Source organism: Mesoplodon mirus (genome assembly GCF_964341445.2).
Source record: "Mesoplodon mirus genome assembly, chromosome: 5".
In the NCBI taxonomy this organism is placed as follows: domain Eukaryota; kingdom Metazoa; phylum Chordata; class Mammalia; order Artiodactyla; family Ziphiidae; genus Mesoplodon; species Mesoplodon mirus.
This window is the reverse complement of record NC_138980.1, coordinates 34326510-34354499: the sequence shown is the minus strand read 5'-3', so window position 1 is coordinate 34354499 and position 27990 is coordinate 34326510. Positions and strand designations below refer to the sequence as shown.

General features: G+C 61.0%; 2 protein-coding genes across 15 annotated transcripts in view; both read right to left on the bottom strand.

Annotated features, from left to right (window-relative positions):
• Window positions 1-4: 4 nt before the first annotated feature.
• Window positions 5-3798, bottom strand: UQCR11 (ubiquinol-cytochrome c reductase, complex III subunit XI). Its single transcript, XM_082620384.1, has 3 exons — window positions 3683-3798; window positions 659-807; window positions 5-159 (listed from the first exon to the last, which is right to left on the bottom strand). Exons 1-2 carry the CDS (start codon window positions 3730-3732, stop codon window positions 687-689), a joined length of 171 nt encoding a protein of 56 aa, XP_082476510.1. The 5' UTR covers window positions 3733-3798; the 3' UTR covers window positions 5-159; window positions 659-686.
• Window positions 3799-7001: 3203 nt separating this feature from the next.
• TCF3 (transcription factor 3) overlaps window positions 7002-27990 on the bottom strand; it is a 37652-nt gene continuing 16663 nt past the window's right edge. For 2 of the 14 annotated variants that reach the window (XM_082620371.1, XM_082620369.1), the window contains exons 4-19: window positions 25486-25559; window positions 25247-25325; window positions 22489-22556; window positions 21085-21214; window positions 20335-20384; window positions 19014-19116; window positions 18762-18931; window positions 18539-18671; window positions 18080-18138; window positions 17900-17978; window positions 17064-17137; window positions 16541-16702; window positions 16364-16466; window positions 13646-13775; window positions 13222-13457; window positions 7002-10975 (exon numbers count right to left, since the gene is read on the bottom strand). In XM_082620371.1, the coding sequence (XP_082476497.1) occupies window positions 10833-10975; window positions 13222-13457; window positions 13646-13775; window positions 16364-16466; window positions 16541-16702; window positions 17064-17137; window positions 17900-17978; window positions 18080-18138; window positions 18539-18671; window positions 18762-18931; window positions 19014-19116; window positions 20335-20384; window positions 21085-21214; window positions 22489-22556; window positions 25247-25325; window positions 25486-25559 (1793 nt within the window). In that variant the 3' untranslated portion in view covers window positions 7002-10832. Of the gene's footprint in view, window positions 10976-11190; window positions 11418-13221; window positions 13458-13645; window positions 13776-16363; window positions 16467-16540; window positions 16703-17063; window positions 17138-17899; window positions 17979-18079; window positions 18139-18538; window positions 18672-18761; window positions 18932-19013; window positions 19117-20334; window positions 20385-21084; window positions 21215-22488; window positions 22557-25246; window positions 25326-25485; window positions 25560-27990 lie in introns of those variants that run through there. The other 12 variants (XM_082620372.1, XM_082620375.1, XM_082620376.1 and 9 more) reach the window with 12 other exon arrangements.

Below are 27990 nucleotides of genomic sequence, written 5' to 3'. Positions count from 1 at the left end.
CAGGTTTCAGAGTGAGGTTTAATGCCGTGTGTGTTCACACACCAAAGCTATTTCCACCAACGCAGGAAACCTAACTCGCGCCGTGTATTTCCTCGAGGTCAATCCCAAGATCCTGGGCCGTTCCAGATGCAGATGGAAGGGGGCAGCACCACCAGACACCTGGAGGGGGAACGAAGCAGGGTGAGCAGCAGATGCTGAGCGCCCAGTAAGAGCACAGACGCCACAGACAGGCTCTAACACCAGATCTGGCTGTGCCACTTAGGAGTCTGTGAAATGGGGATGCACGTGCACTCTGGGCTGTCAGGTGGGCAGCACAGCGCCGGGCTCGTCAGTGCTCATAGCAGCCCGCCCAGGGAGGCCAGCCTCCACTTTCCTGTCTGTAAAACGGGGCATCCCTCCGTCCCACCCAGGGTGCAGGCTCAGCCTCCAGAACTGAGCCCCAAGGGGCAGCGCCCACTCCCCAGCCCCACAAACCGAGGCTGCTGGCTGGCAGCTCTGCGCCACCAGGCAGGAGGCTAGTGCAGGGCTCCGCCCTCAGGCAGGGTTCTCCAGGTGAGCCCCCAACACCTGCCGGCCCAGCCCTGGACCTGCGGGGAACACTGCTCCTCTGCTGCTCAGGAATCCCGGGCTACACCAGCCGACAGCTGCTGAAACTTACCGGAGGGGTCCGAGGGGGATGGGTTTAATTAATCGTCCTTCTTGAACTTGCCGTTGATGTAGGGCACCCAGTCCAGAATCAGCCGCCAGTCAGTGGCCCACACCAGCCCCATGGCTCCCACGGTGCCCCACGTGCCCACTGTGGGTAACCTGCAAGAACGGGGGTCAGGCCTCACCTGGTAGCGTGGCCGGATCCCCCCATCCCAAGCTGCCGTTTATCAGGTGCCCACACCCCACCCCCCATGCACCTGGCCCTGCCCAGCATGTGGACACATCATGCTGATGACCCCGAGGGCAGGCACCAGGCAGGTGACCCTAAGTCAACTCCATTCCCAGCTGCCTTCATATTAGGATATGCATGAGGTTTTATTCTTTTGTTTTTTTAGTAAATTTATTTATTTTTGGCTGCACTGGGTCTTCGTTGCTGCATGCGGGCTTTCTCTAGTTGCGGTGCACAGACTTCTCATTGCAGTGGCTTCTCTCGTTGCGGAGCACGGGCTCCAGGCACGTGGGCTCAGTAGTTGTGGCTCGCAGGCTCTAGAGCGCAGCCTCAGTAGTTGTGGCGCACAGGCTTCGTTGCTCCGTGGCATGTGGGATCTTCCTGGACCAGGGCTCGAACCCGACTGGCAGGCAGACTCTTAACCACTGCGCCGCCAGGGAAGTCCCTGCTTAAGGTTTTATTTGAGGAATTCCACTAAAAAAAGAAAAAGCCCAAGCTTGTAAAGCATAAGGATATCTTAACTTTGCAGGTAGGCACGTTAACGTGGTTTGCGGCAGCTAGTTCCCTGAGACAGCCAATGGACTGAGGGAGGTGTGAGTTATCAGGGTCCCTGTCTCACAGATGAGACCAAGGCACAGAGGGCAAGCCACGCCCCCGGGACACACAGCCCACCGGGTGCAGAGCCGAGGCAGGGACTACAAGACCACCACACTCCACATGTGCGTCCAGTGATGGGCAGGGTCCAGGATGGCCCCAATAGTCCCACCTCCTGGTGTTCACACCCCTGTACAGCCCCTCCCCTTGAGGTCGGCAGGATCCAGTCACTCGCCTCTGATGAATCAAATACGAGAGGTGATGGGCTGTCACTTCTTTCGTTTTGGTTTGGTTTTCTTTGGCCGTGCCACACGGCTTGCGGGATCTTAGTTACCCGACCAGGGATTGAACCCAGGCCCCGGCAGCGAAGGCGCCGAGTCCTAACCACTGGACCGCGAGGGAATGTCACTTCTGAGATGGGCTTTTAGAGACTGGCTCTGTCAGGGCGTGCTCATTTGCTCTTACCTCTCTGCGGGGAGCCAGCTGCTAGTTTGTGAGCTGCCCTGTAGAGGGGCCCCTGTGTCAGAGGACTGAGGGTGGCCCCCTGCTGCAACCACAGGTGTGACCTGGAAACACATCCTCCAGTAAAGCCTTCAGATGAGACACTGAGCAGGGGACTCAGCTGTGTTCCGATTCCTGACCCACAGTAACTGATAATGAATGTCTGCAAAGCTGCTGCGTTTGGTGGGCTCTTTGTTATGCAGCGACAGAGAACTGTCACAGGCTCCATCGCTGGTCTGTGCAGGGGCAGAATTTGTGCATGGGTGCCCACTTCACCGGATCACCATAGCCCATGGGCCTGGGGTGTTGGGGTAGAGAGATGGAAGCAGCAACACCCCCTCCCCAACCTGCCTCACCAACGACACCCCCTGCTCCCTGGGGAGAGGCCCGTACAACTCAACTTTGCGCCTTGATGGGGTCCCGGGTTACTGCTGCTTTTGGAACAGGCTCTGGGGCAGGTGTCACGAACAGAGAGGGAATCTTTCCTCTCACAGCCCAACAGCTTTGAGGGGTGTTGATGTCAGAGGAGCCTGCCCTCAGGGAGGCCTCCACCGCCCGCCCCCCCCCCACTCCCGCAATCATCCTGGCCACTCCCCTTGGGGCACTGTGAAGCTCACAGAGAGGGAGGTGGCCACACACCTGACCTCCACGGGGCACCGAAGGTGATGATGCTGCTGACAGTCCCTCGTGGGATTTCGTTACACCCTCACCACCTCTCCTCCCCCTCCTCACAGGAAGACGCCCAGGGCTCGGGGAGGAGCTGAGTGCAGATTACCCAGCTGGTGAGCGCGGATGCTCCGAGCCTGAGACCCCACAACTCCACAGTGTCTCCTGGGGGTGAGTCCCGCTTCCTGGCCTCCGGAAGCCAGTGTGGGTGGGACAGGGCTGCACCCACCCCCTTTATTACTTTACATCAACCTCATGCCATGGATCACATCGCTTTAATTTTTTCTGGTCCACGACCTAGAGCGTCAGCCAGGAAGGTTCCGTTTATCGCTGTGTCTCTGGCACCCGACTCAGTGGTAGGTGCGAGCACACACCAGGTGCTCAGTGGGTGCTGCTGCCGACTGAACGAAACCCTGGATGAGGGGGTCGCTGCTCTGACCATGCGCAGATGGGGACGGACCGACAGTGCCCGGAGGCTCGAGCCGCCCGCGGTAGGGGCTGCAGGGGCCGCTGGCGGTCCCACCCGACGCCAGCGACGACCTTTCGTCCTGAGCCTCGGTCGCTCCAGCTGTAAAGCGCCACTGTCACTGTCCACTAGAAGGTCTCTGCCGGCGCCACTGTCCAGGGACAGCCCCCACCCATCACTCTCCCTGCCGGGGCTCAGGGACACGACTGCGGAGTACAGGCCCCCTGTTTCTCAGCGCCTCACGTCGTGGGCTCCCCAATCCCGGCTGCCACGTGGGGTCACCCCCATCCCACCCGCCTCCCACGGGGGTCAGTCAAGGACAGGCGCAGCCCTCGGCTTCACAACAACGTCAAACAAAAGCAAAGCCAGGAGCGCACAGGGTCAGTTTCCAGCCCCAGGAGCTGAGCCGGGGGTGCTGGGCGCGGACTGGGTGGGCACCATCGCGGCCCCCAGGCAAAGCGCCTCAGGGTCGGGGGCCAGCCACGCGCGGGGCAGACCGTGCCGCCGCTCTGTGACTCAGTTTCCCCATTTGGGACCTGGGAGGACAAGGGGTCCGGGGGCGGTAGCCGCATCCTCACCAGTTTCTGGCCAGCTGGCGGTAGCGCGGGGCCACGAACCTTTCCAACATAGCGGCGCCGTCCCACCTCAGGGTGACCCTGGCCCCGCCGGCTCGGATGCACTGCGCAGGCGCGGCAGCCGCTGCGCGCAGGCCCGCAGGGAGGCCCCGCCCCGCCCTGCCCGGCCCAGCCCAGCCCAGCCCAGGCGGGCTGACCGCGCGAGATCCGGGGACCGCCGCCGCTGCGCGCGCAGACTCGGAAAATATTTGCACTCACTTCCGGGGAGGGTCTGAAGAACGCAGACTAGAGTGGGTGGGCTCGGGAGGCTGGGCTTTCTGACCACGTGACGTGGGGACGCGGGTTTTCCTCTCCGCTCTGGCGGTCAGAGTGGCCCCAAGCTGCGCAACGTCCAGCGACTAAGTGTGGCCCGCGACATTTGACTGGTGAGTTTGTGTCCTTATTACGTGCCAGAACTTTATTTACAGTTAAAGAAACAGGCCAAACGGGGAAGGGTTAAGCCCGGAGTCGCACAGAGGGGAAGGGTGGGATTTGAACTCCCTTTTGAAGGAATTAGGCGTTGTCACTGGACTCGCTGTGTGTGGGACCTTGGCCAGATGACAGCGCTTGCCCGAGCCTCGGTTTGCCGGCATTTTGTTGTCTGTTGCTCGGAGGCTCGGTGGGAAATTGTTTGCACGTTTCGATTGGGAGTGATTCCTCATTCCGGCAGCAGAGGGAGGCCTGGTTCCTCGCGCTGTCAACATTCAGGATGCCACATGTTAGCTGATGGACCCAGGACAGGTGGGTCCTCCTCCCTCTGCTTTCCGCCGCCCCAGGCTCGCTCGGGCTCGCCTTCTCCTTTCACCGCCTCCGGGGTCCCAGCGTCGAATGCAGGCTTGGAGATGCGGACTGGACACCGTGGGGTTTGTCTGCCCAGCCCAGCCCATCCTGCTGGGATCAGCCCCTAGGCACCCTCCAAGACTGCGGTTCCCAGAGGGCTGCAGGTTCTCACCTAGCCCTGGCCTCCGACCAGGGGGTTGGCTGGAGACCACGGTCTGGGCAGGAGGGGTGCTCGTTGCTATTGAGTTGGACATTGTTTCTCCGCCTTTCCAGTTGCCCTGGGATTTTTGAGCTTGGGATCAGAGAGGACCTGAATTAAGTCTCTGTCCTCGATGGAAACTTAGAAAATGGGATGTAGGGGCCACCCTGGAGATTGTAGAATCTGAGACAGATTAGAAATCATGAGACAGAGAATAGACCTGCGTGAAAAGATGAGCAGAGGTGGGCATAGAGGCCTTGGGGCTGCAGGTCCTGGATCCAGCAGTTTCTGAAGCTCTGCCTCATTGTTCCTTCTGCTTAATGCACTTCAGCTCACGAGGCAGAATGCTTTTTGTTTCAAGTGATAAGCAAAGAACAAAAACTGGCTTAAAAGAACAGAAGGAAGTTCTGCGGCATGTTAGGTGGCTTCAGGCACAGCTGCATCCAGGAGTCTAGCAATATCATTATGAATCTTCTCTCTATCTCTCAGCTCTTCTTTCCTCTGTGTTGCCCTTACTCTGTGGTGAACTCTGAGCAGAGGCACCCAGAAACTCTTGGCTGACATTCCAGCAACCCTTGCAGGAAGATGGCACCTCTTTCCCAATAATCACAGAAAATGCCCCTAAGCTGGTTCTCATTCACGTGCTGTGGAAACAGGGCAGAGTTGGCCCCTCTCATTTGAGGATGTGGGCTGAAATTGGAGGAGGATCCCCAAAAGAGAATACCAGGATTCTGTGACCAGAAGAGATGGTGGATAAGCAAGAACGGTTGGCCCCCCTCGCACCCTGCTGGCCCTCTGCCCTGGCCTCCTGGGTTCCATGCAGGATCCCTATCTGGCCCTCAGGAAACGGAACGACTTTTCTTGTTTTCATCAATGTGAAATTCACATAACATACAATTAACCATTGTAAAGTGTAGAATTCAGTGGTCTTTAGTACATTCACAAGGTTGTGTGACCACCACCTCCATCTAATTCCAGAACATTCCATCACCCCAATAGAAGCCCTGTCCTCATCAGCAGTCATCCCACCCCCCACCCCCTTCCCAGCCCTTGACAACCAGGAATTCACTCTCTGTCTATGCATCTGCTTGTTCTGGACGTTTCCCATCAATGGAATCACACACTGTGTGTCCTTCTGTGTCTGGCTTCTCTCACTGAGCATCGTGTTCTCAGGGTCCATCCACGTTGTAGCGAGTGTCAGTGCTTCACCCCTTTTCATGGCTGAGTGATGCTCCCATGTGTGGAGGGACCACATGGTGTTTATCCGTTCATCTGTTGGATTCTTTTCTTTTACAATTTTTACAACTTTACCGATGTATACTTGACCTACAAAAATGCACGTATTTAAAACATACAACTTGGTATTTCGACATATGTGCACACCCATGAAGCCATCACACTGTGGAGATAATGAACACCTCCCCCATGTCCCCTGGAAGTTTCCTCCTGCCCCTTTGGGACCCCACCCACTCCCCCCTCCAGCCCCTACAACCACGCTACTGTGAATTAGTCTGCATTTTCTAGACTTTTCTACCGAGAATCATAGAGTGTGTTCTCTTTTGTGTCTGGCTTTGTCCACGCAGCGTAGCTATTTTGAATCATCCAAGCCATTGTTTCTGTCAGTGGTTCATTCCTTCTCCTGAGTCGTGGTCCATGGAGTGGGTGGACCCTTGTGTTTCCCCACTGACCTGTTGAAGGACATTTGGGTTGTTTCCACGTTTTGGCGATGGGAAAGGAATCTGCAGTGAGCAGTTGCATCCAGGTCTTTGTGTGGATGTGTGTCTTTGTGTCTCTTGGGTGGATGACTGGGGTGGACTGGCTGCTGGCTGACTTGTAGGGGAGGCTTATGTTTAACTGTAGAAGAAACTACCAAACACTTTTATTATTGTTGAGGTGTAATTGAGGTGTAACATGTTAGTTTCAGGTGCACCACCAAAGTCTTTTCCAAAGTCCTTGTATCAGTTTGTGTCCCCACCAGCGAGGTATGAAGAGTCCCTGTTGCATTTGGATGTTTTGCCGTTTTAAAAAAGGGCACAGATGCTATTAATTTCCCATGCTGCGTGACAAATGACCACAAGCTGGGTGGCTTAAAGCAACAGGGGTTTATCCTCTTCCAGTTCTGGAGGCCATATGTCTGAGATCAAGGTGTCACAGGGCTGTGGTCCCTCTGGAGGCTCCAAGGGTCCTTTTTGCCTCTTCCAGCTTCTGGGCCGTGCCACCCCGCCGCACCGCCCCCCACCCCCGGCGTCCCTTGGCTTGTGGCTGCATCCCTCCAGCCTGTTGTCACGTGGTTTCTCCTCTGTGTCTCTTGTCTTCTGCCTCTTATAAGGACACTCATTGATTTGGGGGTCACCCTAAACCAGGGTGATCTTGAGATCCTTAACTCGATTACATCTGCAAAGGCCCTTTTTCAAAATAGGGTGCCCTTCACAGGCCAGGACGTGGGCCTTTCTTTTGTGGCTCCCATCACCCTGCTGCAGCCTGGCACCGTCTGTCTCAGTCAGGCATGTCCCTTCCCTCCCTGGCCTGCGGGTGTCAGGGCTGCTCCAGGACCGGGCTCTGCGGGTTCTCCATCAGCCCTGGAGGGCCCGGTGGGCATCCAGCAGATGGGGAGCCGCAGGCTTTGAAAGGCTTGGACTCAGGAACACACCTGCGACACCACTGGCGCTGTCAGGCCACACACACACCCACCGCCCCCGTTTCCCTGTGCCCAACCCCCTGCCACCAGACTTCTCTGACCTGAGTCAAGCAGATGCTCCTTCCAGAAACTTCCCTGGAGCCGACCCCTGCTGGGACAGAGAGGTGACGCCTCCCCGGATAAGAATTTTGGCACCTTTAAGATATTTTTAGACAGCTTTATTGAGATATAATCCACACACCATACAATTCACCCATTCAATGTGCATCATTCAGTGGGTTTTGGTGTATTACATTATTTATTTTTTAATATTTATTATTATTTTTCTTAATATTTATTTATTTGGCCGCGCCAGGTCTTAGTTGCGGCATGTGGGATCTAGTTCCCTAACCAGGGATAGAACCTGGGCCCCCTGCATTGGGATCCAATAAAGATGTTAAAATACATACGTACATACATACTAACTCAGGGAGTGGCCTTCCGCCAGGAGCCAGTCAGCTTCCACATCCCGGGAGCCCTTATTCCAAGTGCAGGTCCCTGGCTTTGCCCGAGGAACTTTGCTTCTAGAACAAGGAATCACCGTGGCCACCTTTCCCAGTGTCTGCGGCCTTGCTCCCCACCACCCCATCAAACCCCAGTTGAGGGCTAAACTGTGTCCTCCCAAGAGGACATGTTCAAGTCTTGACCGCCCCCCACCCCTGCTACAGCCTGTGAACGGGACCTTATTTGGAAATAAGGTTTTTGCAGATGTGATTGGTTAAGATGAGGTCATGCTAGAGATTTTGCGGCCCTAAGGCAATGACAGGTGTGTGTGTAGGAGGGACACCTGGACACAAAACACACAGAGAGAGGCCACCTGAAGATGGAGGTGGAGATCAGGGTGATGCGGCTGCAAACCGAGGCACACCTGGGGCCCCCAGAAGCTGGAAGAGGCAGGAAGGACTCTCCTGGGGTGGGGGTGGTCAGGAGGGAATGTGGCCCTACCACACCTGGACCTGGGACATCTGGCCTCCAGAATGTGTGAGAACAGATTCCTGTGGTTTCCAAGCCCCCCCGCCCACCCACCCGCCGAGCTGTTTTAGCTGTCCAGGAGATGTGCAGTGCGGATGAGCCCACAACCCCCCGGGCCATCCTTGGTGGGATGTACTCAGGCCACCTAGTGAGCGCCTACACCGACACCGACACCGGAGGCACCACCTTCCCAACCCCTCTTTTCATCTGTAAGCACACAGCAGCTGAAAGATCCAGGGACAGCAGAGTATTGTCATAAAATGTCACATTTATTGCTACAGTGCTGTTATGTACAGGTCTCCAAATCGACTTTAAAGAGGATCGTTATTAAAAATCCCAAAGAATTCAGCCAGCTGTGTTGACACTTATATAAAATTATTCTACTTAAAAAACTTTTTTTTGTTGTTTTTAAAAAAATCAGTTATCCTGAGGCACTCAGAGCACAATTTTCCCCGTAATTGTGGTTCTTCCCCTCCCCCAAGGCTACTTTTTCCCCGTGCTGGGTTAATCTCATTATATATATATAAAATATATAAAACTTAAATTATATATGTAATACACAGTTCAAAAGTTTGTGGGCCTCGGGGGGCCGCAGAGGCTCCTCCGCCCCTGCCCATCTGGGTCTGTGGGTTAGGCCCAAGGCAGAGGGAAACTGAGGCAGGTTCCCCAAAGAGAGACAAGACCCACAGACCAGGGGAGTCACCAAGGAGAGTCCCCTGATCGGTCTCAGGGGCAGACCCCAGGGGATCCCAGGGACCTGGAGGTAGCCCCGGCCCCAAGCTGGGATGTCCCGCTCGTGCTGGCCTTGGGGTTCCCTCAAGCTTCCCGTGGGGCACCCGGCCCCCAGCTGTGGGGAGTTCCAGTCTTGAGGAGTCAGGCCACCCCCGTACTCGGGGAGTGAGGGTGGGGTTCTGGGGGAGACACCTGGGATGCTGGTAGGGTGGGGTGTGCGCAGCCAGCCTGGGGGTACGTAAGGCCTCTCTGCAAGGGGTAAAGGGAGGGCAGGTGAGACCCCAGCAGGCCTGACCCCACGCCCAGGTGACACGTAAGGTGACCAACTGCCCTGGACTTTGTTTAAACCTGGGACAGCCCAAGCCAAGTGGGTTCCCCTGAACACACAGGAGAGAGGGCTACTTGGGGAGGCCTGGGAGTTGGCGCCTAGGGCCTGAGGGCAGCTCACCCTCCTGGTTTGCAGTGGGGCGTCAACCCTGACAGACACACAGCCTGGGGGCCTTTCTGGGCAGGGGGATCCTGTAACTTCCCCAGTCCACACCAGGACGGCCACTTGGGGAGCAGGGGGTTTCTGTGCCAGAGTTCAGAGAATGAAGGATGGGGTGTTTAGGGAGGCCCCCCAGTACCATACTCAGCAACGCAGGCCCCGGGCCCAAAGGAATGCTGGTCCTCACAAAGTCCCATCTGAGAGAGGTCCCAGGACTTGGAGGGATGTGGGGCTGGCAGGCCGCAGGCAGGGGCCTGGGGGACCAGAGCTGTTTGCGGGGAGGAACTTCGCCTGTGTGACAGGGGAGCGTCCCTGCCTCCTTGGAGGTGCCCCAGCAGGGTGTCCCCCTTCCTGAGGGGAGATCGGGCAGGGGAGGCCCCCACCAAGCAAGGGCCCACTCATTACTTCACAGGAAGCAAAACCACAAGAGAAAGCCCCCCACACTAGAACCCGAACTGAACGGCACCTGCCACCCCTGGTCCAGTGGCTCCCGGGGCAGGGGGTGGGGAACCTCAAGTTTACACGGGGTCTTTTAAGTTTTTTGGCCACACCACGTGGCACACGGGATCTTAGCTCCCCGACTAGGGACTGAACCCGTGCCCCCTGCATTGGGAGCGCAGAGTCTTAACCACTGGACCACCAGGGAAGTCCTGGGGTCTTTTTAATACAACTTTCAATAACCTTGTTGATCATGAAATGCAATGCTCATTTCTAGAAACAGCAGCAAAAATAGCAAGACATGAGACTTTTATACAAAATTTGTTGCTTAGAAAACATATGCAAAAAAAGCTAAAAAAAACCAAAGGCATCATTCTTACTAATTTTCTTCTAATTAAAAAAAAAAAAAAAAACTCTCATAACTAAGGTTCCTTTTATTTTCCTTAAAAAAAAAAAACAAAACTCTCAGGCGTAGGCACAAGTTGCTGGTTGGTGGCTGCCGACCAAGCTGGCTCCGCACAGCATTTCCCTTCTGTGAACGGTATGTTTGAGTCTTCACGTTTTATACTTAAGGCATTCATTTTCTCGTCTGACAACGTGTATATACCAAAAACAAAAACAATGCTCCTTGCCACCCAGGCCTGGGCAGCAGGGCCGAGACACAGTTTCAGGATCAGGCCAGAGACCTGGCGGTGGTGTTGCCTTCGGAGCCCCCAGGGCGGTGTTGGCTCAAGGCTGACCACGGGCTGCGTGGGGTGGGGACCAGGTGCCTGGCGTGACTGTCCCAGGTTAGATCAAGGTGGGGTCACTCGTCTGGGCGGCGTTCCTGTCACATGTGCCCGGCAGGGTTGTGGGCCTCGCCCAGGCCAGGGTGGGCGGCCGACAGCACCATCTGGGCGTCTCCGACCACGCCGGACACCTTCTCCTCTTCTCGGCGCTTCAAGCAGGCCGCTTTGGGGTTCAGGTTACGCTCTGGGGGGAGGCGGAGAGCACTGTGGGAGAGGGTCCCCAGGGGAGGAAGGACATGGGGGGGGGGCCGCACGGCTGCTCCATCTCTCGACCTGTCCCCGTCCCCGAGAAGGCCATGCAGGCCGGGGGTCTAAACAGCAGGATGAGCGTTGGGGGGCGCCGGCGGCTCAGGTCCCCGGTGGGCGGGAGGGCGGGGCGGGGCCGGCCCGGGCGCCTACCTCGCACCTGCTGCTCCAGGCCCAGGATGACCTGCACGGCCTGCTGCAGGATGAGCAGCTTGGTCTGCGCCTTGTCCGACTTGAGGTGCAGCTGGCACATGCGCCCCAGCTCCCGGAAGGCCTCGTTAATGTCCCGCACGCGCACCCGCTCCCGCGCGTTATTGGCCATGCGCCTCTCCCGGTCCCTCAGGTCTTTCTCCTCCAGGGACAGCACCTCCTCCGTACTGCTGGGTCACAGCACCGGGGCCCCGTTAGTCCCGAGCGGGGGTCGTGGGGAGGGCACCCGCTGGCTGCGAGTGCGCATGCCGTGTGCCTGGCAGGAGGCGGGGCCTTGACCCCAACACGCGCGTCTGCAGGGAGCTGGGCACAGCCCTTGCCCCCGCCCGCTCGCCGTGCCCAGGACTGGCCAGGAAACAGGGAGGCCCCATGCTCCGCCCCCCCCCCCCCCCCGGGATGACGACCTTCCCCGTTCAGAGCAGCTGCTTGCTGGGCGAAGGAGAGCTGGGCCTGGGGCTCCCAGAGCTCAGGACACTGAGTCCACAGAAGCAAACCAGCTCATAGCCTAGAGACCCCTCATGCCTGGGCGCCACAGGACTGCACCTGCCCCACGTTGGACCCTGGCTGCCTGAGAGCTGGGCCTGAGTGGCCGCTCTGAGCCCTGCCCGCAGGCCCCTGAGGCCTGGCACTTGTGCTGTAACCGCTGGGCAGCGGGCACAGTGTTGAGTCCCCCCAACGAATCTGGAACAGGGGCTCAGAGAGCTGACCACGGGGTCCACACCCCAGCTCAAGCCCTGGGAGCGTGGGGCTCTGCACAAGCAACCTCTCCGTCTGCCTGTTTCCCTGGGAGCCCGTCCTGCCCGCCCACCCTGCCCTCGGGCCTGAGCGACCCCCGCGGGCGGCGGCGGCGGCCGGAGCTCAGGACAAGCGTGCAGACCAAACTGACAGTCAGGCCTCGGGGCCCCTTTCTTCCCTCAAGTCCCGACGGGGGCTGTGGGGGAGGAAAGGCCCGGGTCGCAGCCCTGCCGTTTCAGCGCTCCGGCGCAAGTGCGAGGTAAGGAGGGCAGCCGGTGGGAGTGAGGGAGGTGGGCGGCCAGGGTGGGGGAGCACGGGGGGCAGAGAGCAGAGAGGCGGATGCGGCGTGATGCCCACGCCGCCATGGGGACGCGGAAACCCCAGAGCTCAGGGGACAGTGGGCGGCAGACCAGGGCCCTAGCTCCGGTCCAAGCGACAGCGCTGCAGGAGAGAAAGGGTTAACGGGGCAGCGGGGGTGGGGTGGGGGGCGTTAAGGAATCAGCTGGAGGGAGTCACACAGCCTCCCTGACCCTCACTCAGCCTTGGGGATGGGGGGTGAACCCCACCTGCAGGTGGGGACCGATGGGCTCAGGCGCCCCACGAAGTGTCTGCTCAGAGCAAGAGCGACAGTGACAGTCTCTGGGAGCCAGGGGACACGAGTCCCTCCCAGCCGGGCTCTGGGCTTCCTCAGAAGGAAGGGCTGGGCAGGTGGGGTCTTTGGGGTCTCAAGACACAGTTCTGTGCCAAAGTGCCCAGGGCTACAGGGCTGGAGTCCAGTGTCTGTTCCTCTCACTTCAGAGAGAACAATGGGATGGGACTTCCCTGGCGGTCCAGTGGTTAAGACTTCCCCTGCTTCTGTTGCAGGAGGTACAGGTTCAATCCCTGGTTGGGGAACTAGGATCCCGCCTGCCAACGCAGCACGGCCAAAAAAAACCACTAGAGGCGGCAATGGGGCCTGGCCAGGCAGAGGGCCCACGGTCAGGAGGGAGATGGTCACTGCAGAGGAGGATGGTCACTGGGGGGATAGTCACAGCAGGGAGATGGGAAACGGTCACTGAAGGGGGACTGGTCACTGTAGGAAGCGGAAAGTCAGCAGGGGGAAGTCACTGCAGGGAAAAGGTCACAGGGGGAGGGAGGAAGGTCACAGCGGGGGATGTCACGCAGGGGAGGTGGGCTCCAGGAAGGGAGCAGGGGAGAGCGAGGGCAGCAGTGGGGGAGGGGAGCGGCGCCCCCACTGACCTCGCACCTGCTGCTCCAGGTTCAGGATGACCGACACGGCCTGGTGCAGGATGAGCAGTTTGGTCTGGGGCTTCTCACTGTTGAGGTGCAGCTGGCACATGCGCCCCAGCTCCTTAAAAGCCTCATTGATGTCTCGGACCCGCAGCCGCTCCCGCGCGTTATTGGCCACCCGGCGCTCCTTCTCCCGCTCAGCCTTCTGCTCTGGGGGGAGAAGGTCGTCCTCGTCCTCGTCCGGGCTACGGGGCCAGGGGCCAGAGGGAGACAGTGAGGCGGTGCCGGGCAAGGGCCTGCCGCGACCTCGGGAGCCGGCGCCCCGTGCGTGTGCACGGGCGCCCTGAAAGGCCCCGTGCGCATGCGCAGCCGGCGCCCTGAGGGGGCCCCCGTGTGCGTGCGCAGCCGTCCGGGGGGGTGGGGGAGGCGGCACCTGGTCCGGGCGCGTGGGGCCTTGAGGTCCTTCTTCTCGTCCTCGGCGGTGTCGGCCGCCACGTTCTCTCCGTCCTCCTGCTCCTCCCGCTTGATGTCGCCGGGCCCCGGGGCAGCGCCGCGCCCGAGATCTGCAACGGGCTCGGAGTCAGGGGCCTCCGTGCGCAACGGCAAGCCACCCAGAAGCCCACCGAGAGCGGGACACCGGCCTCACGCCACATGCGGGCACCCGTTCCAGACCCCACGGACTGAAAGGCCTTCAGAAGAAAGTGCGCCGAAATGTCGTGGCCACTCAGGGGCGGAAAATTGTTTCCTAAAACGCTAAGGAGCTGTCCTCAAAACAAACAGAAATCGATAAACTTGAATATATCGAATTGAGAACTTCTCATCACCGAGAAAATAAGCGGCTGCGCCACTGGACAGAAGACGCCGTCACGTACAAGCCAGTAAAGGGCAGGTCCCCACGATCCCAAAGAACTGCTACAAGTCAGTGCAGACGTGATGAAGAAGCCCGAGGGGAGCAGGGAGGGCCCCCAGGAGCCTGCAATCTGCGTCAACGCTTCAGGAAATGCGAAAATGCTGCGGGTCTGAGTATCGCTTATGGGTGTGACCGCTCTGGAAAACACTTTTTCCACCTTATCTGGAAAAGGCGGGCACGTGTGTGCCCAGCAACCCTCCAACCCAGAATCACACCCGCCACCAGGAGACACGCTCGGAAGGTTCGGTAAAGCGCCCACGCGTGGGCCCAGGGTGGGGCGGGACCTAGTGTCCCGTGAGGCCAGGGCCGGTCCTTCCATGGCAGCTGAGCGAGCAGTCGGCTGGGAAAGCCACCCAGTAGGACAACGACACACAAAACCCCCATGCCACATAAAGAGACCCACGGCCGAGCACACACAGCTGCTTGAAACAGCTGCTTGAAACTGCCACGTGGCCGCGGGACTGGCCTGGGCTCCCCCGCAGCTGAACCGCAGGACGGGGACAGTGCTTAAGAGGCCAGCTCGGGGGCTCCCTCAGCACTGCTGCCACCAGGCTGGGGCGTCCTGGGCCCTGTGGGGGCTGAGCGGCATCCCTGCCCCTGTAACAGCCAAAGATGTCCCCAGACGCTGCCCAGGTGTGGAGTGACAAAATCTAGACACCCAGGAAGCACGAGTCAAGAGTCAGGCTGGTTCTGGGGTCAGGCTGGTTCTGGGGCTGCAGGGTCCTCAGGTGGGCATGAGGGTTGTGTGGTGGGTTCAGGGGGGCCTTGCTGTCAAATGCGCGCAGCATGTGGCACAGCGTATTTTTCACCAGGTCGATGGGGGCAGGGTGGGTGGAGTCCTGGATCCTCTCCAGGCCTTGGTCTCACCAGCTGTTGCAGGGTCAGCATTAACTGACCCTGGGATGGGTCCCTGTTGACACCCAGGGCCCCAAACCCCAGTGGGCAAGCGCAAGCCTGCCACCGTTAGCCCCTTCTGTGGATAACCTCGTGCCCAGTGACTTCGCCCCCTCTCGCTACCTTCCCTGGGCAGTTAACAACCCAGAACTCCACTAACGCTGCCCCACTTACCCTGACGGGGCCCCTCAACTCAGCATCCAACGTCGTGCACCCTCCTCCAGGCCCCTCAGCGCCCGCCCCCCCAATCTGCCCGGGACCCTGGCCCCCGCCTGAGACCTTGCCCCACCTGGGACTTGCCCAGGCTCCCCACCATCAACTCCACCGTGTGCCAAGGACCCCGAGACCCCACCTACAGACTGGAACCGTACCTCCTCCTCCACATCTGCAAATCCTTCAAAGCACCTGGAAATCGCCCACCACTGCCCCTCTTCGGCCCCTCGCAGGCTAGTCCATAGCATCCACCCACACCATTCCTCCTGGACCAGCAGTCCCCTCTGCCCCGTTTCCCACTTCCAACCCAAGCCCCCCCCCCGTCTGTCCTTCCAGCAGCAGCCACCAGAGGGCGTCTATGAGCACCTGAGCAAGGCCCCGCCCCTCTTCTACCCACAGCCCTCCAGGGCCCTCACCTCCCTGGGGTAAAAGCCCAAGTCCTCCCCAAGGCCCTGCATGACCTGCCCCGTCCCCTCCCCCGTCCCTGCCCTCCTCCCTCTCTCCCCCTCGCTCACTCTGCTCCAGACACACGGACCTCCTTGCTGTTCCTCCAACACACAAGGCACGGCTCTGCCCCAGTGCCTTTGCACGTGTACACCACCCCCCCCACGCAACTTTCTCCCCAGCACTCATCCTGACACACTTCCTTCACCTTCCAGTTTCTGCACAAGTCACCCCCTTTCTCTGCCTGATCTGTTTTGTTCCCTGGTGCCGAGAAAAGTGCCAGATGTGCAGTGGACGCTCAACATATGCCTTTTGGGACTCTCCCAATTGACCGGGTGAACAGAGAGAGAGGTAGCAACCCACCCCAGAAGCAGCAGGGCCCCTCCCAACCCCTGTGGGATCCTGGCACCAGGCCAGGTAGGGCTTCGGTGATGTGGCAGGGGGCATCTCCCCCCACCCTCCACACCAGTGCCCAGTTAGTTACCCTGGACCTCAGTTTCCTCAACTGGAGATGGGGGTGGACAGTCCAGAGCCCACAGGCCGCCTGGAAGGTTGGCGGGTGGCTCTCAGTCCCCATTTTCCAGAGGAGGAATGTGGCTCCAAGGAGTAGTGACGCCCACTGGCGGGCCCACGGCACGGGCCACCCTGGGGTGCAGCCACCCCTACGCAGGGGACGTCACAGGGACTTACCGCTGTAGGAGTCAGGCGGCCGGGAGAGGTCGGGGAGGGCCACGTGGTTGTGCACGAGGCCGCCGCTGCTGGAGAGGCCGTCCTCCGAGTGGCTGCTGCCCACCTGTGGACAAGGGGGGTTATCAGTGCTGGCCTAGCCCCGGCTGACCCCCCAGCCTGCCCTCGCCCAGCACTCACCAGGCCAGCGTGCCGCCCGCCCAGTGGCATGACAGCGCCAGCAAAGCCCGAGGCCAGCGCCCCGTGGCCGGGCAGCAGTCCGTGCACGTCCCCCGCTGTGCCCACAGCATGGCTGCGGAGGACGTGGATGGCCTCGTCCAGGTGGTCCTCCATCTTGCTCTGCTGTGGGGTGGACAGGGGTGAGGGGCCTGGGCTGCCGGGACCCCATACAGCTGCCAACAGCCTAGCTGCCCGTCGTGGGACATGGGCCATGGGCCACAGCCACAGCTTTGGCCACCCACCAGCTTTGGACCCTATTCCCAACAAATTAGCTGAGAAGTTTAACCTGGTCAAGGGGCACCTATCCTGTCGCACGTTCTGCTGTTTCCACAACACCTGATACCTTACAGGATGTGGCTTTGTGGCCATGGCAGACATGCGAAGTCACCCCCCACCCCAAACGGGTGTCCCTATGTGTTCACGAGCACCTCTGCTCCCCGCGCTCCCATGAGGGTGCACCCTCCCGGGCCCCCAGGACACTCACCAGGCCGTGGAGACCCCCATCGTAGCTGGGCGATAAGGCACCAGGGGCTCCTGCTCGAGGCCACTGTGACGTCCCTGGAAGGGGCAGATGCACGTGAGTGACGGGGGAGTGTGAGGGTGGGGTGTCTGCGCAGCCTGGCCCAGGGAAGGAGAAAGGCTGGGCTGGGAGTCTGCGGCTGTGATGCCCAGACTGGCCACACAGGGGCTCCCACGCCCACAGGGCGGTCTAAGGACCCCTGGTCTGAATCTCAGCCAGGCTGGGGTGTGAACCCAGTGGACAGGTCACGACTTTGAGCCTCAGTTTCTCCAACTGCAAAACCCACGGGGCAGGCGGCCCCTCCCAGTCCCGCCCCACAGGCACCGTGCAGGCCTGTGCGCCCTCCGGAGACCGTGGCCCTCACTTCTCCGCGGCCCCTGGCTGAGCCCCAGGTGCACCCTCTTAGGGACAGGGGATCCGGCCCCCTTGGCAAAGCTGAACATGAGGCATCCAGTAGGTGCCTAACAGCTTTTGGGGTGAATAAATGCCAACATGCCCACACCCTGGAGTCCAGGCGGGAGCCTCGGGCCGGCTGTTCTGCCTCTTGGGCATCCCAGGCCCCCCCGCTGGATCCCACGTGCCCCTTACGCTCACAACGCGTGGCCTGCTGTGTCGCACCTCCTGACCTTTGCCTCTGCTGTGACCTAGGAGCATTGGCTTGGAAGCCCCCCATCCTCTAGGGAGCCCTCCTTGACAGCCATGGGAACGTGAGCTCTGAGGCATGTGGTCTGTCCAGCTCCCCACCCAGCCGGGGCTACAGTCAGCAGACCCATTCCCCTCCCCCAGCATGGTGCACAGACCTGCCAGGCCCTGTGGGGAGCCCACGGGGGTGGAGGGGCTGGATGAGAAGTTATTGCTTGACTGGTCTGGGGAGTAGATCTGTGACGGGGACAGGGAGAGAGAAAGGGCCACCACGTGGCTGGTCAGGAGTCAGCCTCCTGGGTCACCAACCCAGCCACCCACCACGTGCCAAGTCTCACCGAGGCCAGCGCCTTCCCAAGGGCGTCCCCAGAGCTGCCGGCCGTGGTTCCACGGGAGCCTGTGGGTGGAGAGAGGTGAGGCCCAGCCTCTGGGATGCAGCAGCCCCAGCACCTGGGCCGGGCTTACTCGCCCTGGCTGACGGGGAGCTCCCTTCTGCATGCAGCTGCTTGCACGGATGCCGCAGCCTGGCCCTGGGCAGCCCCGGTCTCAGTCGGGCGTCTCCTGACGCCTCGCCACGTGCTTCCACAGTGCTCTGGGGACAGGCAGGCTGCGGGGCTCGGGGTGAGCAGCCCCCTCGCTGCACCTCAGTTTCCCCAAATGAACAGTGGGACCTACGCATCGAGGAGCCACTTTGAAACATCTGAGGGAGCCCTAGCCAGGCGAGGGGGATGCGGTTAATGATGATACCCAGGGCTGGATCCTGAGCCCACAGGGGGTGTGGGGTGAGGGGGCCATACCCAGGAGGCTGTCGGCCCCGCTGACGGGGGGTGTGTGACTGGAGACACTGCTGTAGGCGCCCGTGGGGGCCGAGGAAAAGGTGGACACAGCCGGGAGCCCGCCATTCACCTCTGCTCCGTGCAGCTGGTAGCCCTGTGTGCGGGGGACAGGGTAGGAGGGGTCAGATGCAGCACTGCCCACACACCTCCCCCACCCCGGCCACGGCCACCCCGTGGGGCCTACCATGCGCTCGTGCTGGTGCAGGCCGCCAAACCCACCGCTGCCACTGCTGCCCACGGAGCTGCCGCCACCTGCCGGGAGGGGCAGGGGGGATGAGCCCCCACCCAGCATGGGCCCGAAGCCCACCTGGCCTGGGGAGCTCCATAGCTCGGCCGAGGGGTGCAGGCTGCCGTCTGCGGAAAGGGAAATGGTGAGGTGGGCGGGCAGAGGGAGCCCGGGCCCCACCCCAGGCAACCCAGGCGAGCCCTCAAGTACCTGCCACGTAGAAGGAAGCAGGGTAGGTGCCGCTGGAGGTCTTGGTGGGTGGGTAGGCGGCAGTGTCCCTGCTGTAGTCATCACCTGAGCTGGGTGGGTACACCTGTGCTGGGCCAGCGGGCATGGTGAGGCAGGAGGGGCCGGGCCGGGTGGGGACCGGCCAGCCCCCGCCCCGCAGCTCCCCCTCCTTGGTCTCCCCCTCCACCTGGAGGACTGTCCACCCCACCGCCCACTTCCCTGTGCTTCTCCAAACCTTCCCTCTAAAACCGCACCTCGGCCCCGCGTCTGAGGCTTTGCTCATGTTACCACCTCTCTCTGCTGTTCCTCCTTCACCCCCACCTGCTGCCCTCCCCACAGTCCCAGCCTTACGCCTGAGGCCTCTGTAGACTGGACCCCCAGCCCAGACTGCCTTTTCCCTCCTTAATCCAGTAAACTCCTATTGATCCAGCAGAGCCCAGCTGTGCCACCCCCAGCACTGGAACCTGCCTTAACCCCAGCCCTGATCACACAAGACCTGGGGGCCTCAGAGGCAGGGCCCCGGGTGAATATTCTGCCCCAGCTGCCCCAGAGCAGTGAGACAGCAAACGCTTTCAAGGATCGGCGCCGACCCTGATCAGCTGGGCACTGCAGGAAAGTGCTGGGGGGTCAACTGGCCACGTCTGCCCCGGCACTGGAGCAGAAAGCGGGGTGCAAGTGCCGAGAGATGGTGGGACAAAGTGGGCTCAGGGGCCTCTCAGCTCTGACGTTCCAGGATGTGACATCACGAGCTGAGTCTTAAAACAGCCTCTGGGCCTGCGGCCTGGTACGGGCCAGATCAGCCTCCAGGGCTCAGCACAGAAGGCAAGCAGAGAGGGTGGTGGCCGAGCCGGGGAGGCCAGCAAATTGCCTTTTTTCCCAACGTGATTAAGTCTCGGGAGCACGGTGCTGGGAGCCGCTGACGGCTCGGCACTATCTGTTGGGCCTGGCAGCCCGCCAGCCACCAGGCATCGGGGTGAGGACAGAGGGCAGCCCCAAGCAGGGCGGACGGGGCGGGAAACCCTCTAACTGGCCGCCAGGAGGCCTGCCTGCTCCCACTTCCAGGACCCCGTTCACGCCCGTTCTGAGGTGCCTCGGCCAGAGGAAACCACCTTCTCTTAAAGCAGGAGGGACCCAGGCTAGACCCAAGGAAGGACTTCCTGGCTACCTCAGGGCTGGGGCCTCAGGGAAGAAGTCCAGCTGAGCCCATGGGGCTTTCGTCAGACCCCACGCAGGACCAGCCCACCCTCGGGAGGGGGTCACGAGAGGCGCTCGGCCTGTGGGGCCCGTTTGTCCCACAACTCACCGAGGACGGGAGACCCGGAGGCACCTTCCGGACTTTCTTGGGCTGCGTGTCTGTTGGGACAAGAGGAGTGAGCACCCCCGGCCAGGCTCCCGCCCTCACCACTGGGAGGGGTGCAGGGGGCCCTTCCCGCTTGGACACTCCTGTCATTAGGGGGTGGGAGACAGCCCCACCCTGCAGCTCGGAGAAGAGACCCCCAAGCTCCCCTACTAAGAGAATGACTTAAACCAGCCTCGGGCCCATGTGGCGAACTCAGAGGGCGGGTGTGTGCCGGGAGCCGGGTCGCAGGGTTCATGGACATGGGAGCCGGTGCCTGCTCCGTGAGCCCCAGCTCCTGGCAGCCGCCCGGTCGCCGAGTCCCAGACCTGCAAGCTCCCCCCCTCGCCGAAACTGCTAAGCCCCAACCCTGGCTTGGGCGCCTCCATGGTGGCCAGATGCCGCTGACCTTCTGGCTCCAGTGCGGCCCAGACGGGAAGCCGGGGTCCCGGTCCCGGTCCCGCTCACTGTGGGCCCGCGTTGGCACCTGTGTACTTCTGGGTGGGTGACTTTAGCATCACTGAATCAAAGCAACCTCGCTAAACGAAGCGTCTTTCGATAGAACCGCAAGGTGCGCAGGGTGTGTATGGCCGGGGAAGCAACCAAGGACTGTGGGACCCTCGCCGCGCCAATTCAGCGCTGCCCAACCTCACAGGACACGACCGCCAGGACCCACGGGGACCGCCGTCCCCACTGCCCCGCCACCACCCCACTCACCCAGGCTGCCATCCGCCGCTCTCCGCCGAGGGTGACCAGAGTAGGAGTAATAGTGGGGCCCGCCTTTGATGCCTGAGGGGGACAGCGGCCCTGGGCTGCTGAGGGCCAGCTCGCTGGGCAGGAAGCTGGCCTGAGGGAGGGGGAGGGTTAGCAGCTGGTCCCCTGCCCAGCCCCCAGGCCATTCTGGTTTAAAACAACAAAGGCAAGAGTGAGGGCCCAGGCCAATTGCAGGGTCCTGGGGTGACAGTGACCTGGGGGCGTAGGTTCCTCCCTGCTGACACCGGTGGCGTTTCTCTTATCTAAGACCTACCGATTCATTTTCATGAAGGAAAAAGACGGGGAGAGAAACACCTTCAAGCCTGAAGATGTATCGCTGTCTGGGCACTAAACGGGCACAACTATGCTTCAGGTGTCAAGGGAATCTACGTACTTTGTACGTATACCCCCCCACCTTTTTTTTAAGGTAAACGGTTTAATCTCGCAGACATAAGTTTGAAATAGACTCTCTTCCCAGGAAAGCAACAGTGAGTGGGGTTCGAGGTGCAGTGGAAAGCCTCGGCTTTCCTGTCTGTGAAATGAGCATGTCAGACATTCCACGGCTCAGGGGCATCATGGGGACAGATGGGGCCATGCAAGTTCTGCCCCTGGCCGACGACCTGGGGCCCCACAGGCACTCAGTGGCTGTGACCTGGCTGAGGCCCAGTGTGCACACAGGCGGCACTGCCTGCAGCAGGGCCTAGCTGCACCCTGAGGTTCCAGAACTGCAGGCAGGGGCAGGGAATAAAGCCCTCGGGCGTGGGGCGGGAGAGAGACCCAGGCAGAGACCAGGACAGGAGGCCACAAGGGACCACTGTGCCAGGCAACTGGCCCGTCAGCATCCCAGTGGGGTGGCCACGGGTGACAATCTCGCCCAGGCCGGGGACTGTGCCAAGGCTGGACCACAAGGCTGGGGGCATGGGCAAGGGTCAGGCCTCGTCTGCCTGGCTGGCCTCGGTTTCCCTGCCACTTGGGGGCCGGTGGGCGGGCAGGTGTCTCCTGGAACCCCTTCAGCTGTGCACAGGGCCCCACAGGCTGGACCCCAGCCTCCCCTTTCCCCATCAACAACCCACCCAGCCTGGCCCAGGGCCTGGGCCTGTTTCAGCGTCTGCTGGAGAGTGACCAGCACTTGGCTAAGCCTTCACAGATCAGGAGACAATTGGGACGAATTTGTTTCAAATTAAAACTAGGGAATACAAGTTGGGGTGAAAAATCAAGAGGTGACTGTGGCCCCCACTGGATACCCCCCGTCCCTAACCACCTGCGCTGCCCCCTAGTCTGGAGACAGGGGCTCTCCAGGCTCCAAGGGCCGCTGGGGGCTGATGGGACCCACGCCCTCCCCTGCCCACCCTGCAGACGCAGCCTCACCTGAGTCAGGCTGCCGACCCCTGCGTCTCTCCCAAAGGGGGTGTATGCGCCCCGCTCGCCGCCCTTGCCTGGGGAAAAGGAAGGAGGATCACCCAGAGCTGACCCAGAGGCCGGCACATGCCCGCATACAGCAGGCGCTCCACAAGTGCACAACACTGAAAACCGTGGTGGGACACTGGTCTCCCCATCAAGTGGCAAGGGGCCGAGGGACAAGTGGGGTTCCAGCCAGACGCTATCCCCGGATGACCCGCAGAGGATTCTGCAAACCCGCCAGGGCCCCCACGTGCCCCATCCCCAAAGCGGGACAGCACCGACTTAGCTCCCCACCCCCGCCCTTCTCAAGCTTTGGTTTCCTCTGTTCAAGGTCATGAGGTGTCAACTCCCCAGGGTGCTGGGTTCCCAGGGGACAGGTCGAGGTCCCTGGTATCTTGCAAGTTTCAGCACCCAGGCCCTGGGCTCCTGGACAGGGTCAGCTCACGAACAAGCATGTGACATCCCTGGGGACGCTGATTCAAGCCACTCAGTGCGAAGGAGCCCTTCCTCTGTGTGGGTGGGGAAGACCGAGCTGTGGGGGGACAGCCTGCCCGAGAGAGCAGCTGGTGTGAACAGACTCCTGCAGCTACACAAACACCTGGATCCAGCCTGGCCTGAAGCAGGTCCCTGGACCCATCAGTACCTGAACAATTTCAGTTTGTTTCTGGCTTCAGCTGGGCACCTATCCTGACTGAGGGTGGACCTTAACCAGCCTTACCGTAAGCAAGGAATCAGAATGCTTGACTAATTTGGTTTATTCTCAAACTGGGTGCGGGGGGCGGGAATTCTCCCCTTTATCCATTTATTTCTTGAATATTTTTACTTATTTTTTGGTCATGCTGCGCAGCTTGTGGGACCTCAGTTCCTCGACCAGGGATCAAACCTGTGCCCTCGGCCGTGAAAGTGCCGAGTCCTAACCACTGGACCACCAGGGAATTCCCTCTCCCCTTGATTTTAAAAGGACAATTTCAAGTGGACTCTTGGAGCAAATGCCATTTAGGGGGCAGGGAGAAGAACCACGCTCCTACCAACACAGCAGATGCCCCACAGGCCACGCCCACCAGCTCAAGCTCAGGGTAGGCGACACAGGGCCCATTTAGGGATGAACAAACCACAGCCTGGAGGCCAGAGGGGACTCGCCCCCAGTCCAGAGGGTGCACTCCTCCCTCCCTTCCCAGGGTGGCCGTGGGAAGCAAAGCTGGCCGGCCCAACCAGGGCTCTGGGCTCCCCACTGCAGGGTGGGGCTGCTGTGGTTTGACCCTGCGTACAGCAGGCACCAAGCAGGGGCATCCTGAAAGGAAGGCTGAGGGAGGCAAGGAGAGAAAGCAGAGGTTCTGGGAGGGGACCTGCGAGGACCACGAGCCCTGTGGGTATACAGCAGGTACCCAAGCCATGCACCGGGCCCGGGCATCAGGGTATGAGAGGGAGAAGGAGGACAGACACCAAGAGCAGAACCACCAGGTCTCATCGAGGAGCTGGACCAGGTTGGGGGCCGCACGGGAACAGAGTGACCTTCGCCCCCTGGGCCTGGCACTCACCGCCTGCTGCCCCACCATGGCTATCACCAGCCCCAGTCCACAGGCAAGAAAACCAGGGCCCAGGGAGGCCGAAACTGCACCCACCTCCCCACTGTCTCCCTGGGCCTGGCCTGGGCTCCCTGCTGCACTCTCTGAGCTCCTCAGCCACTGGGGCATGTGGTGGGTGTGTGACACAGCTGGTCTCGGGGCCCTGCTGACCAGGCCCGGCCGTGGCAACCGCCTGTGCCAGGAAGAAGCGGAGGAAGGAACAGCAGGGGGAAGCGGTGTCGCAGCAGGTGCAGAGGCCACCCGGCCAGCCCTCACCTCCCGGTCTGGGAGATGCACACAGACTCCCGCCGACACAGTGCTCCCCCTCCCCGCCTGGGACTGCGCCCAGGCCACGCTCGCCCATCCGGCTCCTTCCATGCGCCAGCCCACAAGGGCTGGACCCCAGGCCCTCCGGCCTTGGCTGCCCCACTGGTTGGCTGGGCCTGGCAACCAGACTTCACCCACCTCCCCCAGCAGCCACCAACCCCGCCGCCATGCACCTCGGCCTGGGAACCGCTGGGGATGGCACCAAAGGAGCCTACCTCACCCGGCTATCATGTGCAAAGGACCTCGTGTCTCAGGAGCACCAGGAGTGCGCAGCCCAGGCCCTGAGGTGGGAGCTGACCCACCCCCTGGCCCCTTTCAACCCCCCGAGATGCCAGCTTTGCAGTCACCCCGACACTCCCTCTGAACAGGGAGGGCCCAGGCTCAGCAGGGCCAGTGCTCAGACATCCAACCAGGGCCTGAGGGTCCCAGAGGCTGGGTCCCTTCTCGCTGAGCCTCAGTCTGCTCATCTGCAAGATGGGGGTGGGCCTTCGGGCCCTGGGGAGCCAGGTGAGTCCTTACCACTGGCTACACAGAAAGCTCTGTGAGAATCCCCATCCCTGCAGGTCGGGAAACTGGGGCTAGAGAGGGGACCCTCGTCCAGGTCCCGATCCTGATTCTCACGGTCAGGATGCCAGTGCTCTGGGGAGAGCAGGAGAGGGGGCCGGCCTCAGACTCGGCCTCCCCAGGTTGTCGGGAATCCGGAGTCCACTTCCCGGCAGGCACCTGGCTGGTCCCCACCTGTGTCCTCTGCTCTGGGTGGCCATCCCGGAAGCCCCGGTGCTCAAGGACCGAGTGGGCACGGGGGTGGGGGCAGGGACCACGTGGACACTCACCTCCGAGCCCAGGTCCCAGGAATGTGGATGAAGTGAGGGTGCTGTGGGACTCACTGAAGTGGGCGCCATCACTGTAGGTCTGTGGGGGGCACGGGCAGGGATGAGGGAGGCTCGGGGACACCTCCGGCTCAGGATGCAACCGCGCGCCACAGAGCCCCTGCAGGCCAGGCCAGGGTTCTCCTCACACCCACCCACCCCCACCCCCACCCCAGGGTCTCAGGCCTCCACGGGCTCCTCACCCGGCTGGGGTCGAAGGAGGAACTGTTCTGCTCGCCGGCGCCCCACGAGCCCGAACTGGGCCGGTCCTCGAGACCTGCAGGTCAGGAAGGCAGGGTTAGGGGCCCGGCCCCCGGCCGCTCCACACCAGCCGGCCGCTCCACACCAGCCGCATTGCCTCGGGGAGCCCTCACTCGACCTGGGAAGCTTTCCAGGCCCCTCCTGACCCAGCCTGGTGCTGAAGCCCGTCCAGATGCACCCACCCTAGCACTACCCATGGTGACACCACTGCCAGCGGCAAGCACCCCGGACACGCCGGCACTAAGCAGACCTCCGGGTCCACGGCCCAAGAAACAATTCCACCACCAGCTGCTGGCGAACTTGCCATTGCTGCTGGCACACTTCTACCCTCCCGTCCAGCCCCCAGCCCACCCTGGACGGAGCCCTCACTCGCACTCTGGGCTTCCCTCTCCAGGCCCAAGTCCCTCCCTCTGGCCCAGGCTCATGAAGGCGTCAGGGAATGGGGATGAGGGAGGATCTCTCATCTCCAGAGTGGGAGCCTCCCCCTTCCCATCTCTGCCAATTCAAGAGGCGGGGCCGACCCTTTGTTGAAGCAACAGCTGCCGCCAACTATCGACTACCCGACTACCCAACTACCCGCCAGGCTGGCGGGCAGGGAAGGAGAAATCCAATCCCATAAGATAGGCGGGGCCCTGAGGCCCAGGTGTGGCAGGGTTAGCCACCGTGGGGACAAGGACCTTGGATGGAGGGTGGGCAGGGCAGGGCCCTTATCTCCCTGAACACTTGCCCAGGGGCCCAGCCCAGGACCCGGATCTTCCCAGCAGGCAGGCACACAGGCCTGCACCCTTCCTGGGCGGGTGGGCTCCAACACCGTGCATCAGGGGCCACGGGGCTCAGGGCCTGGACAAGCAGAACGGGAGCAGTCCCCGGGCCCCTCCCAGCTGTGCCTCAGTTTCCCTCCTCTTCAGATGGGGTCACAAACACGCCCTACTTTGCAGGGCTGGGGGTATCCACGTACAAGTCTGAGTCAACCCCGTGCCCAGCCCTGCCATCTGTGCCAGGGGATGTGCCCCACCCCACCCCCGACCCCACGTGGTGGACATCCCGAACACCCCAGCCAGAATCCTTCACCCTGCCCTCCTCTGCGCATCTGTACCAGAAACTTCTTTCAAATTGCATCCTTCTCTTTTGGTGCCTTTTGAGTTAATCATTCCCCTGGAGAGTTGGTGTTTAATTGCTGTCTGATTTGCATAATATGCATATTAATCTCCCAGTCTGATAAATATTCATATACCTCGGTTAGATTCTGTTTCCTAATCAAAAATTTCCAATGTGATTACAATGAGGAGCTGGAGGCCGCCTTGGCGGGCAGGGGGTCAGAAAGAGCTCCCATGGTCTCCACAAATCCATCTAACATTTGGCACCAGGTTTGGGATGTCTGCATCCCAAGGTCCTGAGTCCCCACTTGGGCTCTGACGACGAGAGCAACTGGTGAAGGGGGGGTGACCCTGGGCGAAGGGCCAGCACCCGAGCCCCAGTTTCCCTCCACGGCCACTTACTTGTCATCCCCTCGCTCTCCGGTGCCCACCCACGAGCTCGTTCCACTCTGGGTCCCCCACCCCCAGGGCATCCACCACGGGCCCCAGAGTCGCCAGGACCCTTGAGCAAGAGCAGGAGGCCAGGTCCAAGGCCAAAGCAAGGCCTTCCCACCCCCCGAGGGCTGGCAGGGTGATGGGCGCTCCTGGGCCCGACACCCAGGGACCCCTCCAACTTGGGCCCCACAAGCTTCGGGCAGAAGAACCCAGGCCCTGCTCTGCCCTTTCTGGTAAAACCCCCCAACCCAGCCCCAGCCTCCCAGATGCTGGAGACCAGACGACAGAACGAGGGAGGGGCCCTCCCCCACCGCTGCCATTAATAGATATTAACCCCCCGCTGGTTAATTATGCATTTTAAATAACCGATCATGAATATTCGTAACATCTCTTGTTCACGTTCTAATTAAAATGTACTAATAGAATAAGACGTTGCTGATGCAGTATAATTTTTTCTTTTTAAAGTGCTGGAGGTGAAGTGGTGGCAGGGCAGCCCCCGGAAAGGTCACCTCTCTGCTCAGACTGGGCCCTGCCCCCAGGAAGAGGTGGGAGATCGATCAATCGAGCAGAGGGCTGGGTGTGCCCAGGGGCGCCGACCGCCCCTCCGAGTTTCAGATCTGATCCCAAGTCACCCCAGGTGACAGAACTGCTGCCGCCAGGATGACCAGTGTGGCACAGCTGGACCCGCCCAGCCCGGGCCCCAGCCGGACGCCCCCTTGGCTGGATGACATGGGGGGGGGGGCCCCTCGGAGTGGCCTCCGTCCCGACTGATTCCTCCAGGGCAGGTGTGCCAACTGTGACTGGACCAAGTCTTGCCCTTGCCTGCTTTTGTCAGTAAAGTTTTATTGGCGCATGGCCACGGACGTTTGTTCCCTGTATACGGCGGTGCTGGTTACAACGCAGAGATCAGCTGCG